At 44.9% G+C, this 14,660-nt stretch overlaps 1 protein-coding gene across 1 annotated transcript; it reads right to left on the reverse strand.

Annotated features, from left to right (window-relative positions):
* Window positions 1-129: 129 nt before the first annotated feature.
* CHRNA3 (cholinergic receptor nicotinic alpha 3 subunit) lies at window positions 130-10,223 on the reverse strand. Its single transcript, XM_069866909.1, has 6 exons — window positions 9,711-10,223; window positions 6,752-6,891; window positions 6,625-6,669; window positions 4,913-5,022; window positions 2,719-3,730; window positions 130-1,244 (listed from the first exon to the last, which is right to left on the reverse strand). Exons 1-6 carry the CDS (start codon window positions 9,763-9,765, stop codon window positions 1,116-1,118), a joined length of 1,491 nt encoding a protein of 496 aa, XP_069723010.1. The 5' UTR covers window positions 9,766-10,223; the 3' UTR covers window positions 130-1,115.
* Between the last annotated feature and the right edge of the window lie 4,437 nt (window positions 10,224-14,660).

Below are 14,660 nucleotides of genomic sequence, written 5' to 3' on the forward strand. Positions count from 1 at the left end.
CTTGTTGAGAATGTGTTGAATGTCACTCGATCAAAATAAATACAAAAAACCCAAACCATTGTTTTCAACAGCTTGACTTTCTTTATTTTAGTAAATGTTACATCACTCAATATGCTGCATTTCAAAAAAAGTTTCCGGTTTGGTACAGAGAGAACAGTTTATATTTTTACAAAAATTTTTCTTGTTACAGTATTTTGCTGCATTCTTTACTCATGCTCTTGAATTATCTCCAGTTCCTGATTGAAAAAAAAAAAAAAATTGCCTAGCAAGCAGTTTTAGCATACTTTACAGGACTATCTTATATCTTGTCATAAAACTCTTCGCTATAGCAGGGTGCTTCTGTATCCAAACTAGCTTATCAAAGCATTTTGATACTTCGCTTAACCTGCAGACCTCATCTTAGTGTGTGTTTTACTTGTATGCACTTTCAAACATTATTAGGTTTGAATAGCTTGATGTTTTTTCTGACAGCCTTCTCATATGCTGAAATATAAGGATGCACGGTTTACATTACGGCTGCTTTATTGCCACCATCTTATTTACCTGTTTGTTTTTATTTTGGAATAAACCTGGCCATGATTCTTTCCTCTCGCTGTGTGAGTCACTTTGTACACCAGGTGGCAATGTCTGCATTCTAGCAATTCCGGACGTACACTTCCTAAACCATTTCGTCCTCAAGAGGGCATTCCTCAAACTCACTGCAGACCTGAAGATCCTGATGTGATCTGAAGAGATTTGGCACCAGACTGGTGGAAACAAATCCAGTAGCCCAAAGTATTCAACCTGTCTTGACTCCGAATATTCATGTTATTTTCAGTTTCTTTATCAATGCCCTCTTAAGCCCATCCTAAGAAGTTTAACGTACTACCTACATCTTTTCCAGGTATTGCGAAAAGTAGCTGTCAAGCAGAGCTCCTGTTACTTTGAGATTAGTTCTTGTAAAGCTTCAACACCATCTTTTTCCTTACGTTTTCACATTATAGACTTCTTGGTCAAGCAAGGTTGAAGCCCAGAAAGATCCTTATTCTACTACACATAGAAGAGATATTGGATGCTGGGGTAGGGGTGCAGAGTTGGTTGGCAAAAGTTGTATTTGATGTCACAACATGCTATCTTTACATTTCATCTCCAGCCATCAAAGGTTGTAAAAACAATCCTGCTGTTCCTAGAATACATACCAGGATGAAAACCCATAGAAAAATACGATCGATTACCATGGCAACGTATTTCCAGTCATCCTGAATCTGAAAAATAAATCGAACAGCAAGTAGGCATGTTTATTAGATGAATAACTGGCATTAGCAATTTTTACCATTTTATGTAGAAAGCACAGAATTTTGCTCCATGTGTAGATGTCTTTCATATATGTACAACTTGCATTTCGCTGGTTTCACTAACAAATGAATTAATCTTGAAAAAAGCTTTATTTTAATATGTTACTTGTAGCAAAGCCAAAAGTTACTTCTTCAAATACAAAAAGTTGTTTAGCAAAACACCGGACTTTGTGAGATAAAACTTCTCTTCCACACGCCAGGAATGAAAGTGAAAAGTTTTTACATTCTTAGGGGGTCAGGTTTGTCCAGAAAACTTTACTGAATTAGACTGTTCCTGTGTCTTTGCACAGTTGCAAAGAGACAAAGGGTAATTGGTATATAATTATTCGATACTTTTCTTACGTAGTACTGAAACTTGATTGTTCTCATGCGTGATGTAAAATTCATCTCCTTACCTTGCATGCAGAGAGGGAACCAAGCTTCCAAAAATCAGATTTTTCTAATTTTTTTTTTACAGCAGATGTTATAACAAGAGCAACACTGATGTATTATAGATGTTATATGGTGATAGTAAATACATTAGGTCATCATCTTAGTTACTCTTGAGGTCACAATTTAAATTTTTACTTCATTTTTCTTAAGGAAGGCTAATAAATGAATCATGTGTTTGTGGTTTTTGAAATTTTGCACTTTTTAGCCTAGAACTTGTTTGTTAAGGCTGACTTAAGAAATCCAAACCAACCCCATATTTGCTATACCAACTAATCATAAATAAAGTTTTGATTACAGCATAAACACAATAACTTTATTCTAACTTTAGGTGCCATACTGCAGAGTGTGTAAATTCAGTGACAACTGCAGTGCGGCTGCTGATCTAGGATATTTGATTAACATGATAAAAAGAAAACTTTAATTACTTTTTATTGCATCAAGATGCAGTTTTAGGAAAGATGACGGTCCCTGCCTTGCAGCAGTTCTCTCATGTAGCTACAGCACTTTGCAGCAGCAGAAAAAGCAACATTATCACTGTGAAGGACATTAATTCTTACGTTCTTTATTATTGACTGTAAGCTGTGGGAGGGAAACCAACTTTCTAAGGGCCATGGAGTCAGCATACTTCACCATTAAGATCAAAACTTGGAAAATCTGTACTCTGAGGCTGGTAGGATGGATACTCAAGCGTGTTTCCCTAGCAGTCGTTACCTTAATGTGCTTCACTCTGTGTATGTGTTGTCCATAAAAAGAATGGTGTGCACCACAGCTGCTCCCCAAAATTATATACATCTAAAAAAGCACATATTTGTAATACAGCTTGGGTAATTTAGTTGTTCAAATGATGGTCTGGGGTGGGTTTTTTTCTGGGTATGACTTTTTTGAGATCTTTTCCTTACAAAACACACTAATAGCAAATGGTGTCTGGAGTAGCAGTAAAGTATGTTCTTACCTCTTTTGCTTCGTTCTGCATTTTCATATTTTCTGCAATGTATTTAACACTTTCAATAGCCTCTCTCATTTCTGGTGACAGAACTGAAAATGAAAGCAGAGGATCTACAGATTCGGAACTTGTACTTCTTGTGAGATTACCACTGAGATCCGAGAACTTTGTTCGCTGGTACTGACAACAGCTGCATGCCATATCTTGGCATACAAAGCCATCTTTGCAGCATTTGGTTTCAGCGCTGTTGATGCAATTTAAGTTTGAACCCTCAGAAGTGAAAAAGGGTTTTGGTTTCTGATTATTCTCTTCATCGCTGGCAGGCCTTGTCATAAACATGATCCTGGGAAGGAAGTTCAAGAAAATGGTTCTTACCCACACAGGCATTGTGTGCGTCTTGGGTGTTCTGTAGTGCACGTTCAGTACAAACACTGTGATGACAATAGACAGAGTTACAAATATCATGGTGAAAAGGAGGTATTCCCCAATAAGGGGAATTACCAGGGAAGTAGAAGGTATGGTTTCTGTGATAACAAGAAGGAACACTGTTAAAGATAGAAGGACTGATATGCAGAGTGTCACCTTCTCACCACAGTCCGAAGGCAAATAGAAAACTAGTACAGTCAGAAAAGAAATCAGCAGACATGGAATAATCATGTTGATAGTGTAAAAGAGAGGTAAGCGCCTAATGTAAAGAGAGTATGTGATGTCGGGATATATCTCTTCACAGCAGTTGTATTTGATGTCATGTTTATACCCCGGAGCCTTAATAATAGCCCATTCTCCGCTTTCCCAGTAATCTTTCAGGTTCATTGTAGAGCCGATTAAAACTAAATCAATTTTGGCTTTATCATAAGACCAGGAACCAAACTTCATGGTGCAGTTCTGATAGTCAAATGGGAAGTAGGTTACATCTATTTTACATGAACTTTTAAAGATAGCCGGAGGTATCCACGTCACTTCACCCGTGTATTTCAATAGGGCCTTGGTCTTGTCATCAACCTGGAAATCCCCAACTGCACTGTAAAGCAAATAACAAACATTAGAATGCAACTACTCCGGGTAGTTTCCTGCATTCAGATCATATTACATTAACTGTTCAGTCTGTTTTGGGAAAGTCAGCAATTACATGTTGACAAGGAGCTGAATTGCATACGCAGGACTGAGTCAGCGGCTCCCATAAATTTACATAATTAAACTGAAATAAACAGCAGCATAAATTTACCATGGAGGATTTGAAGGGAAATATTCTCCCTGGTCATAACACGGCTCAGTGCAATCAATACTCAAAACAGCAAATGGAAGATCACAAAAGGCAGCCCGGCTAATTGATGGTTGTAGGTCCCTTCCAGCTGAACTGTTCTGTTCTATTCTAGATCAAGCACATGAGAACCGAAGGGCTGGTAAGAGGAAACCTGTGGTGCCGTTATTCCCACCTCCTCTGTGCACAGTGCAGGGAGTAAATATGGAAAGAGGGATTAGGGTTGGGGTGCATCTTTGCACAGGGAGCGTCTCCAGTGAGAGTGTTTTTTGAAGTCCGACATTGCTAATCCCAATCACACAGGTCATGTATAATCCATGAGACAAATTGAGTTGTTCATCTGAAAAAGTAAAACTGAAAAGGTAATTCAGACTTTTAAGGCCACAGCTAGAAAAGGAGTCTCGTCGCTGTTCCATAGACTTCTGTTTTGGGTTTATTTGGCTAAGCCCATTTCACAAAACTGCATCCCTGCAAAGCAGAGGGATCCCTTGAGTGATGGTTTGGCTGCTGGCAGTCTCAGAAACTGTCATCCCAGCTGCCTATGCCAATACTATTGTAAAAGGTGTCAAACTGTGAGCTTAACTGCTAAGAAGTTAGAATCTGCACGTGTTTTCAGTTAAAGACAGTTAAAGTTTTCTTCAGACAAGAACTCTCCCATCTAGAATTTTTTGCTACCTCCCTCTAGATAGCGATAAAAATAATTGTAAAAGTGGGGGCTTGTGAAGGGGAAAAGCAGAGTTGCAGCTTTGCAGCTCCAGGTTTGGAGCTTCTGCTCACGATGCCGGCGTAGATGGCTTGGAGAGCAAAGGGAGAAGTGAGACACGGGTGTGCTGAAAAGCAGGCTTTTCCAGTTAATTCGGTGAACCTTCTGCCAACTTTTTAAAGCCAGTAACATCACCCCCTTATTCCCAAATTAAGAAGATAAATACTCAAGAGTCTTACTTGTTATACAAAACAATATCTGGCTTCCAGATCTGGCCAGATGGTACTCGGATGAATTCAGCACCTCCATAATCCGCTGGATTCCACCGAAGCTTGTAATCATTCCAGATCTAATTATGGAAGAAATGAATCTGCATTAGGTTTGTGAAGAAACTGGAATTCAGTGAACTAGAAACCCAGTGCTGCTGTGTCTCTTCTAGGGTTGGTTTAGTTTGGACAGCACCATGATGAGATATTTCTCTACAAATGCTTTATGCCCGGTGTTTGTTCGCATGGAGATGTGGGCTTGGTCGTCTGGAAATTACTCAGTGTCCCAGGATGGGGAGGTGATTAGTGGCCTGGACAGGCTGGAGAAGTGGGGCTGTGAGAATCTCATGAGGTTCAACAAGGCCAAGTGCAAAGTCCTACACATAGGCTGGGGCAATCCCTGGGTTCAATACAGGATGAGGGATGATGTGATTGAGAGCAGCCCTGCAGAGAAGGACTGGGGGTACTGGTCGATGAGAAGCTCGACATGAGCTCGTAGCCCAGAAGGCCAACCGTGTCCTGGGCTGCATCAAAAGCAGTGTGGCCAGCAGGGAGGGAGGGGATTCTGCCCCTCTATTCCTCTCCTGTGAGACCTCATCTGGAGTATTGTGCCCAGTTCTGGAATCCTCAACATAAGAAGGAGATGGAGCTGTTGGAAAAGGTCCAGAGGAGGCTACAAAGATGATCCGAGGGCTGGAGCACCTCCCATATGAGGACAGGCTGAGAGAGTTGGAGTTGTTCAGCCTGGAGAAGTGAAGGCTCCGAGGAGACCTTATAGTGACCTTCCAGTGCCTGTAGGGGCTATGAGAAAGCTGGGGAGGGTCTGTTCACAAAGGCTTGGAGTGATAGGACAAGGTTGAACTGGTGTAAACTGGAGAGGGGCAGATTTAGGCTAGACATAAGGAAGAATTTCTTCCCCGTGAGGGTGGTGAGACACTGGAACAGGTTGCCCAGGAAGCTGTGGCTGCCCCATCCCTGGAGGGGTTCAAGGCCAGGTTGGATGGGGCTTTGGGCAGCCTGGTCTGGTGGGAGGTGTCCCTGCCCATGGCTGGGGGTGGAACTGGATGATCTTTAAGGTCCCTTCCAACCCAGACCATTCTGTGATCCCCACACGGTAGCTGAAATGAGGTGAAAGAGGGAATTAAGATGCTCTCTTTGGCTAGAGAGTGTAGGACTTGCATAATAACTTGGGTCTCAAACACCAGGTATCATGAGATGGTGCCACCTGGGGCCAAGGGGGCTCTGGCGCTGAGCAAAGGGCACAGGTGGGTGCGAGGGCTGTGGGAGCCAGCGCTCTGTTAAATGACAGCTCGTGGTCATCAGGGCTCGTTAACACCAGTTAATGAAGTGGGATATTAAGCTGAGGCCGGGCATTCAGGTGGCTTTGAGCTGACTGCACCGCTGGGTAGCGGTTCTCTCGACCCGCGCAGACCCTGCCAAGTGAACACAACGTGTTTGGAGGGGGAGGGCGCGGGGTTAGGGGGCTCCGCGGCGGAGGGAGACAGGGCGGGGACGCACAGCGCGCGCGGTCAGGGGGCTCCGCCGCCACAGAGGTCGGGGGCGGGGGGCGTTCGACGCGGAGGGAGACGGCGCGGGATGAGAGGGCGCGGCGTGAGGGGGTGCGGGGCGGCGGGAGGCTGAAGGCGCCGCGGGGGTGTTGCGGGGTGTCGGTGATCGCCACTCACGTGCTTCAGCCACAGGTTGGTCTCCATGATCTGGTTGACCTCGTCCTGCAAGACAGAGCCGCGTCAGGGGAGGCGGCGGCGCCGCCGTGGCCCGCAGGGAGGCCGGCGCGGCGGGGGGTTTACTCACCACCTTCACCAGCTGCGACATGGACACCTCGAACTGGATGATGACGGGGTCCGAGACGTTCTTGACGGGGCGGACAAACTGGTTGTAGCTCTGGAAGAGCGCCTCGTACAGCCGGTGCTCGGCCTCGGAGCCGCCGCCGCCTGCGGGCACGGGGGGGTCAGCGGCACCGAACCGCCGGGGCTGGGAGAGACCCCCGGGGCGGGGGGCGTCCCGCTTACGGGCAGAGGGATAAATCCGCCCAGAAATCTTAACGTGTGTTGTGTTCCTTTCCAAGGACTCATTTTAATGTTGCTATGAACTTCCCAACCGTCAAAACTCTTGAGAATTTGGAGTGGGCGCCGGCTGTGCGTGGCCTTGCGTTTGAGACGGGGAGAGACTCCAAACAGGGGGACGGTATGAAAAAACACGTCTGTTCAGTGCAGAACACAAGACGTTATCGTCTTCAAAGAATGAGCAATGTCTGGAAAAACACTGCTTGAAAGAAAACCTCCCATACGAGGACAGGCTGAGAGAGTTGAGGTAGTTCAGCCTGGAGAAGAGAAGGCTCCAGGGAGACCTTAGAGCGACCTTCCAGTACCTGAAGGGGCTGCAAGAAAGCTGGGGAGGGGCTATTCACAAAGTCTTGTGGTGATAGGACAAGGGCAATGGGTATAAACTGGAGAGGGGCAGATTTAGGCTAGACATAAGGAGAAACTTCTTTGCTGTGAGAGTGGTGAGACACTAGCACAGGTTGCCCAGGGAAGCTGTGGCTGCCCCATCCCTGGAGGTGTTCAAGGCCAGGTTGGATGGGCCTTGGGCAGCCTGGCCTAGTGAGAAGTGTCTCTGCCCATTGCAGGGTGTGGATCTGGATGATGTTTGAGGTCCCTTCCAACCCAAACTATACTATGATGGTATGCGGTCAAAGGGACATTCAATCTGACTTTAAAAAAAATCAAACAATTACTTAGATGAAACTTTAGTTTAAATCAAAAATATTCCACTTTTGGCAGTACTAACAGCTTCTTGTACCAGCAGCAGCACCTGCGTACACGGGGCATGGTGGGGTGAGTGGCACAGGCGGCAGCACCCATGTGTGGGGGCTCTGCTGGCGCTGCAGCGGGTGCCCCTGGGGTGTCTGAGCTGCCAAACATCCTTGGGTGCTGGGGCAAGGCCTGAGTGGGCCGTGGTCTCTCACAGCCAGTGTGTGCCCAGGCCAGGAGACGAAAGGCAATGCTGTCATAGAGGTTTTCCAGCATGTGTCTTTGCAAATGGGCTCAGTTTCAGGGAGTAACTGGAGGTGTAGAAGCACCTTTTCCTCACAGGCTTAAGTCCCCCAGGCCTGCCGAAGCTGCAGGGTGTGCATCAGAGGAAGGGAAAAGTGTGACCCAGCAGACAGGCCACTTGGAAGCTGCCAGAGCATTTTGCAATGAGAGGATTCCCAGGAAATTGGAACTCTGCTTTCTAGCCTGAGCCATGATTGCATGAGTATAGTAACAGCCTGCTTGTTAAAATATTAATCAATCTTAAATACTTTTTAAAAATCCATATATATTCAAATACTTTTTGGTGTATTCAAAGAAATGTGCTGATTTCCCAATTATTATTCTAAGTAATTTTTATTTATAATATATTCCTTTTGTCTGTTTTGCCACTGATAACTGCTTGCTCATGGTGCCTTGAAGCGGACAGAGAAGCTGCAAACTGAAATTCTTAAACATAGATCTTTCAGCTGTTTCAGGATGAGGTGTAAGGGCCTGTGTTTCTCCCTGTGTTTTTACTTTCAGAGCTAGCTAGGCAGGAACCATCCTGACAGCTGGACACTATTTAAAAGCCAGTGGCCTTTTATTTTTAGGGACTCCCTCTTAGCCTCTCTTCTGGACAGCACATCCCTGAGCACTCACACTGAAAAACAAAGAAGGCCAGTTCTGTTGTTTATGGATGGCACTATGCAATTGGGCAGAGGCACCCAACTGCAGTCTGTTGAATATACTCCACAGTTCCTCTGAAACACAAAGGGGAATCTACAGATATTTACAAAGAGATTTTCTTTTTTTGCCAGACACTTGTTTTTCAGTAGAGAAGGAGGAGGAAGGCAGAAGCATCTGCAGGTGACTGGTCTGTAGTGTTTCACAGAGCAGGTGTTGCTTTCTGATCTTTGTAAGAGCTCCCCTCTCCCTAAGACAAGAGGGTCCCCTTCAAGTGAAACTGTATTCAGGTAAAACCTTTTTTTTTCCCCCCCTCTCTCCCCTTCTGTTCACTTTGAGAGCAATTTTATTTTCGGGTTAGTGAAATCATTCAAGCCAACTCAGTAACTAAAAAAATGAATGCATTTATTTCACACTTTTTAACTGCTAGCTTTGTTCTGATTATTTATTTATTTATATTTGATATCTCTCCGACCAAGATTTCCTGGAGTAAGTACTCCCAAATCTTTAAGCTCAATAATTTTAAAGCTAGATCTTAACAACTCCCCGTTACAGTCAGTCCCAAATTGTCAGCCTTTTTATGTGCTACCAGCACTTTAATTGAATCTAGCATCCGCTGTATCTTGAGAAGTGCATTAACGTTTCTTTAATTCAGATGTTTTGGTGCTTTCCATATTTGCAGAGAGAAGGTGTACTGTTCGCAGCACATATTTAAAGCTGTTTAATATTTTCAGTTTTTTGTGGTCTTCTCTACAATCTGTAAAACCGCACCTTTACATGTAAGGTGCTTTCTCAGTGTTAAAATGGCTTTGTGTGTGGTGTTTGGCATCTTGAACGAGGACCACTAAACTACTTTAAAAGGAGAAATCTTAAAAAACCAACCCCAACAGCAAACTATGTAATAAAAAGAACTGTACTAGGATTCTGTGCATTTATGCATTAGTTTGGCGCAAGCTTCAGCACTTCTTAAAAATAATTAGCACCAAAACCACCTCCTGTTCACCTTTCAACCCCCCCTTCACCAACAAAGAATGAACAAATTGAGGATCACTCACCTTGACAGAGAAAGCAAACAGCAGCAGTTAGAAGGAGAGCGTGTGTGCCCTCCATGGTGTTATGAGTTACTGCTTGTCGACTGAGGCTGTTGAAGATGAACCTAGCTGCCAGGAGTGTGTGAGCATACTGAGAGCTCCGCTCCTCCGATGCGTGAAACGCCTGGAAGCAGCAGACAGCAGGACCCTGAACACAGTTCTGCGCAGTGAGCTCCCATTAGGTTTGCTGTGCTGCCCCCTTTCTAGCTACCCAGGCTGTCAGAGCACTGGAAACGGCAAATAAATTGCAGGCAAAACAGATGTTATTGTAGGCAAAGAGCAGTCTTCTGGCAAGGGTAATAGGCAAGAGTCCTTAAACTGGTGCATAAATGAACCTGGCAATCTGACAGCGCTGAAGATTTTTCCAGTCAGCTGCTATACAGACTCCCTCTCTATCAGAAGCTTGTGCCAATCTACTAGGAGAAGTGTAATTAATAAAAATCTTATAATAGAATTGTGCTGAAAAGGATATTGACATTAGGGATGCCTGATTTAGCAGTGAACTGAGATCATGGGTCTTGAATTTCCAATTATGCTGTTCGTGTTGATTTTTTTTTTTTCCTGCTCATGTCTTCTCTTGCAAGTGCGTGTGCTAGGTGCCTGACTGTGTAGAAAAGATGTGCCGTTCTGAGGAGTAATTAAAGATGTGTAGAGCTGTTCATAGGATCTGTGCCCAGAGTCATACATGTCGCAGCTAACTGTCTTTGGACCAACCGTGCTTTCATGGATTAGAACAGTGAAATTTGGGAAGGGAAATGAGGGCACTGCATCCCAGCTTGATCTCAGAAAACCTTATTTAATGGGAAGGAGACGGGTGAGAATGGGGAGTTGTGTTTCAGTGTGCCTCCTTCCTCAAGTGCCCATCAGCTTCCTTGTTGAGTTACGAGTCAGGCTTTGCCCCCCAGGTGAAGCAAGGCTTGTGCACATGGCAGCTGTTGTACGTAGCTGATGGGGTGGGAGGAGAGATAGAAAACACAGGATTCAACCCTCATTTTTGGAAGTGATGAGAGGGAAGCCCAGCGGGACAGGAGGCTGCACCCAGTAGGTGGTTCACTCCATTAGGGAGTGATGAATGGTGACCCCATATAGCACCATGTGAAGAGGTAGCACTGCGAGAAGGGGCAACCAGACGGGGTTCAGCTCAGCAGCTCTTGGCACAGAGCTTGTTTATCCTGTTTGCAGTCTTTCAGAGCATCATTCACTCCGTCCCCAGACACATGCTCTTACAATAATTTCAGTAATTCTATTAGCTTGGAGGAAATAGGCTTTACTGTCTATTTGATTTTATTTCTTTTTTCCAGACAACTCAGCCGCTTGGTCTTTTAGCTTAACCCTTTGTGGATACATTTGTTGCCTTTCCAGGGCGTTGAGACTAGGTGTTTTCCTTTCTGCCTTCTTGGCTTCCCTGCATAAGCAGCATTATAACTGAAGCTTTTTTTTGTTTGTTTCTTTTTAGTCCCAACTAGAAATGAGCTAATACTTCAAAGATCATATAATAACCCATGTTTCACAAAAGTCGGTGTTTAAACTTGAATAATTTGGAAACATCTGATCTGCAGAGGCAGCAAAGAGCCATTGCGTCAAGAGAGACACATGCATTTTAGCTTCATTTGCCTAGTTACTGATTTTTTCAGTAGTATTTGTATGTGCAGATATTTTGGTTTTGACATCACACGCTGGAGCTTCTGGTGAAATAGGTTCAGGTTTGTGGCAGGATTATCTTTATGGCTGGGGAGAATGATGTGGTAAGAACACGTCACCATGACTGCATTGCAGAACTACATAGAAGAATAATTTGCATGGGCAGATGGAACCTGATCTACCCAAGATCTGCAGTAACAAACTACGTAGCCTTTACTTTTTAATCACCATGCAACTGGTAGAGGTGTTTTGTTAATATTTGTTAAGATCAAATTGTAATCAACTCGGGTGATGAAAAGAATATCTTCCCACTTTCGTCTGTGGTATTGGTGCTCCCTCCATAAAAAGCCAACACTGCTGGTCCTTCTAGTTTGCTATGGCTGCAGGGATGCAGCAGATAATACAAATATAATATAAATATTCCAAATAAACTCACCTGGATGTAGGTGGTTCATGTGTGTGGTGGTGGTGGCGGCGGCACTTCCACGTGTTCTGATGGAAGATGGGATTGATCAGAATTAGAGTTTAGTGATGGTAGAGAGTGGGGAGGGAGCCAACAAAGGCTATTTCTTACAGTTCAGGAAGCTGGTTACACACTGCCATTGAAAAACAATTTTAGTGAAAAATACATTTTGAATGACTGCTTTTCTTCTCTTTTTGATGAAAAGCATTACTGTAATAAACCTGAGAAGTAGAATGAACTGGGATCCGCTCATATTCATTTTAGCCTGCAAGATGACATTTTGAACATTTTCTTTTCTCTAGAAATCTTTTATTTTTGAGAATTTGTCAAAAAATGAAAGTGGAAAACACTACAACTCTTGGACAAGTTAAACTGGAAACAGTTCTGTGTATCACGTAGGTGGAGCTGCTGAGGCTTAGGCAAAAATAGCATTTCCCATTTCGAAAGCACAGTTTTAGGAGGTCAGATTTTTCAAAATTTTAGGATGAAATTTTCCATTCTGAAATATGCTCTGTATTGAGTTATTTCTAGAATCTTAAAAAAAAATACAGTAGTGGTTTCCAAGAACCTAACTAAGGAAGATTTTGTTGCTTCACTTGTGCTTCAAAAATGGAATCAGTTGTATGGAGAAGTGTATGGAAAGCACCGGAGCCCATCATTTCCTGGCTAAGGAGCTCCAGTTCTGCAGGGATCTCCCCCGGGGGCCAAGGATGTGCCTTTTGAAAGCTTTTTCTGTGTTTGTCAAGTCTGAGGGCTGCGCTCTGCATTAGCTGCTAGCTGAGCTGCCAAATCCTTTCTAAAACTTCTCTCTCTGCTGGAGATAATTCAGCTGAAGGCTGCAGTTGGGAGGCAAGCATTATCAGTCATTACTGCTCATAAAGATAAGGCCAGCTATGAGATCCAGTGCTGGAGGCCTCATTGCAGTAGCACTCGGGCAGTGTTGGGGAGGAGGAGGAGAAGAAGGGACCAGGGAAGAGGAGTAATGAGAGCAGGACAGAGCCAAAAGTGCTGTTGGTACTGGGTGAAAAGAACACAGAGAGGAGGATCTGCTCTGCACAGGTCTGTTGTTGGTCAGGTGGACTGGTGGGTCTGCAGCTGACTTGCAGCATCCTTGGTTGCTTGGCTGGGTGAGTCCCTCTTCCTCTGCCCTGCAGGAGCGTGTAGTAGCTCATGAGAGTGTTTAAGTCTGTGCTGCCTCTTTCAGAATCACTGTTTTGTGATTTCGTGGGATTTAAAGGGGCTTCACCTTTACACTGCCTGGTGCTGGCAGCTGTTCTGGCTTCCTTCTGGCTTCTCTGTAAGCAGAAAAAGCTGCTTAGCAGCTGGGGTAGTGCATGCATGTGTACTTGTGATGTGCACACGGCAGCTCCTGACATATCACCTGATATGGAGGAGCATCTCCCTGCATGGGTGGAGACAACCCTCTGCTCCCATGGGGCTGCATGTGCCCCATCTCCTCTCAGAGCTGTTGTTTCAGTTCTCTGCAGAGAAATTGCTCTGCTCTGTAGGTTTGGCAAGGAGAAGACATTTGATGCAGGGAGAGCAGGTTTGACCCACTTAAACTTTACACCGCTCATCAGTCACTGTGAGAAATGGCCAGTACTGTTAGTGTTTGGGGAGATGACCAGAGCATTGCTGCCCTCTGGGAGAGGAGGATCTGGCAGCTTCCATGGTCTCAGGGTACACCTGCCCTTAGTAGGGCTATCCTGCAGTCATCCTTCACCTTCTTGCTGTCTTCAGGGATGGACACAGTTACAGTGCGTAGAGGAAGGCAAAGGGAAGGGAGAATGATAGTGTTACAACCGTTCCTTCTTCTGGTCTGTGACCTAGAGAGGATGGTGCTGCTGCTGATGCAGCCTCATCCACTCCGTTTCTGGTACTTTTTCATTGTAGCTTTCCTAGGCTGCCGTGCACCAGGCTGTGCTGCAGTGCTCGGCCCCTGGGGCAGCAGTTCCGGTGCTCAGGGGTGAGGGGGGTTTGTGGCAGGAGGGCTGGGGAGTTCAGCACATGGGCAGGGAGGGAGGGAACACAGAAATCGACAGGTGTCCCAGAGTTGCTCTGAACAGTTGGAAGGGTGTTGGTGTAGAGGTTTTCACAGAATCATAGAATAGTTAGGGTTGGAAGGGACCTTAAGGATCATCTAGTTCCAACCCCCCTGCTGTAGCTTCCTGGGAGTGGTGATGTAGGTAGATGTAGCTCAGTTTTGATGAGGGCAGGTAGAGCTGGAGGTGACTTCATCTGTGGTTTGTTGAAGAACGCTGGTTTAGATGCCAGCTAATCTTCTCCTGGGACGGGTCAGCCTCAAATACGTGTCACAAGTAGTAGTGGATTGCAATAGTTTGCTCACCAGTCATTATTTGTGCCTATCAATGGTGGTAAAATTATGATGTGTTCTGACAGCACCCCAAGGAAAAGCTGAGGCTGATACAGCTTGAAAAATGTCAGGAGCTCACTGCTCTTTTTGCAGGTTAGGAGCCACCTGGAACAACATGTGGTGGGATTGTCCTTTGATGGGAGTTTAGAGCCTTGAGCTGCCCTTTGGCAAAGACTTTGAGATGGGACACGCATTGTATGTCTTTCATAGCTAGTTTGGCGAGGACTGTACTTAAATTTGCATTAAAATCCCCCCTGCAAAACATGCAGGTCCGTCAGTTCTCATTCTAGCTGCCTTTAAGAGTTGTCTGCTCAAGACGCTTTCCTTAGCCTTAGGTTCATGAATGTGTGTGTGAACCCCAGTAACATGAGCTGTTAAAGTTGCAGTAACATTTCACAGCTAAATCTGTATAAAGGAAAACTTTATGCTTTATTTA

Source organism: Phaenicophaeus curvirostris, chromosome 12 (assembly GCF_032191515.1).
Source record: "Phaenicophaeus curvirostris isolate KB17595 chromosome 12, BPBGC_Pcur_1.0, whole genome shotgun sequence".
NCBI classification, from domain to species: domain Eukaryota; kingdom Metazoa; phylum Chordata; class Aves; order Cuculiformes; family Cuculidae; genus Phaenicophaeus; species Phaenicophaeus curvirostris.

What these genes read in the sequence shown, in the direction of transcription:
- CHRNA3 (XM_069866909.1), bottom strand. Translation starts at nt 9,765, where the DNA reads ATGGAGGGCACACACGCTCTCCTTCTAACTGCTGCTGTTTGCTTTCTC. An exon ending in TGTTTGCTTTCTCTGTCAAG is followed by an intron (nt 6,892 to 9,710) that starts GTGAGTGATCCT and finishes CCGTGCCCGCAG; the next exon opens with GCGGCGGCGGCTCCGAGGCC. An exon ending in CCAACCTGTGGCTGAAGCAC is followed by an intron (nt 5,023 to 6,624) that starts GTGAGTGGCGAT and finishes TTCCATAATTAG; the next exon opens with ATCTGGAATGATTACAAGCT.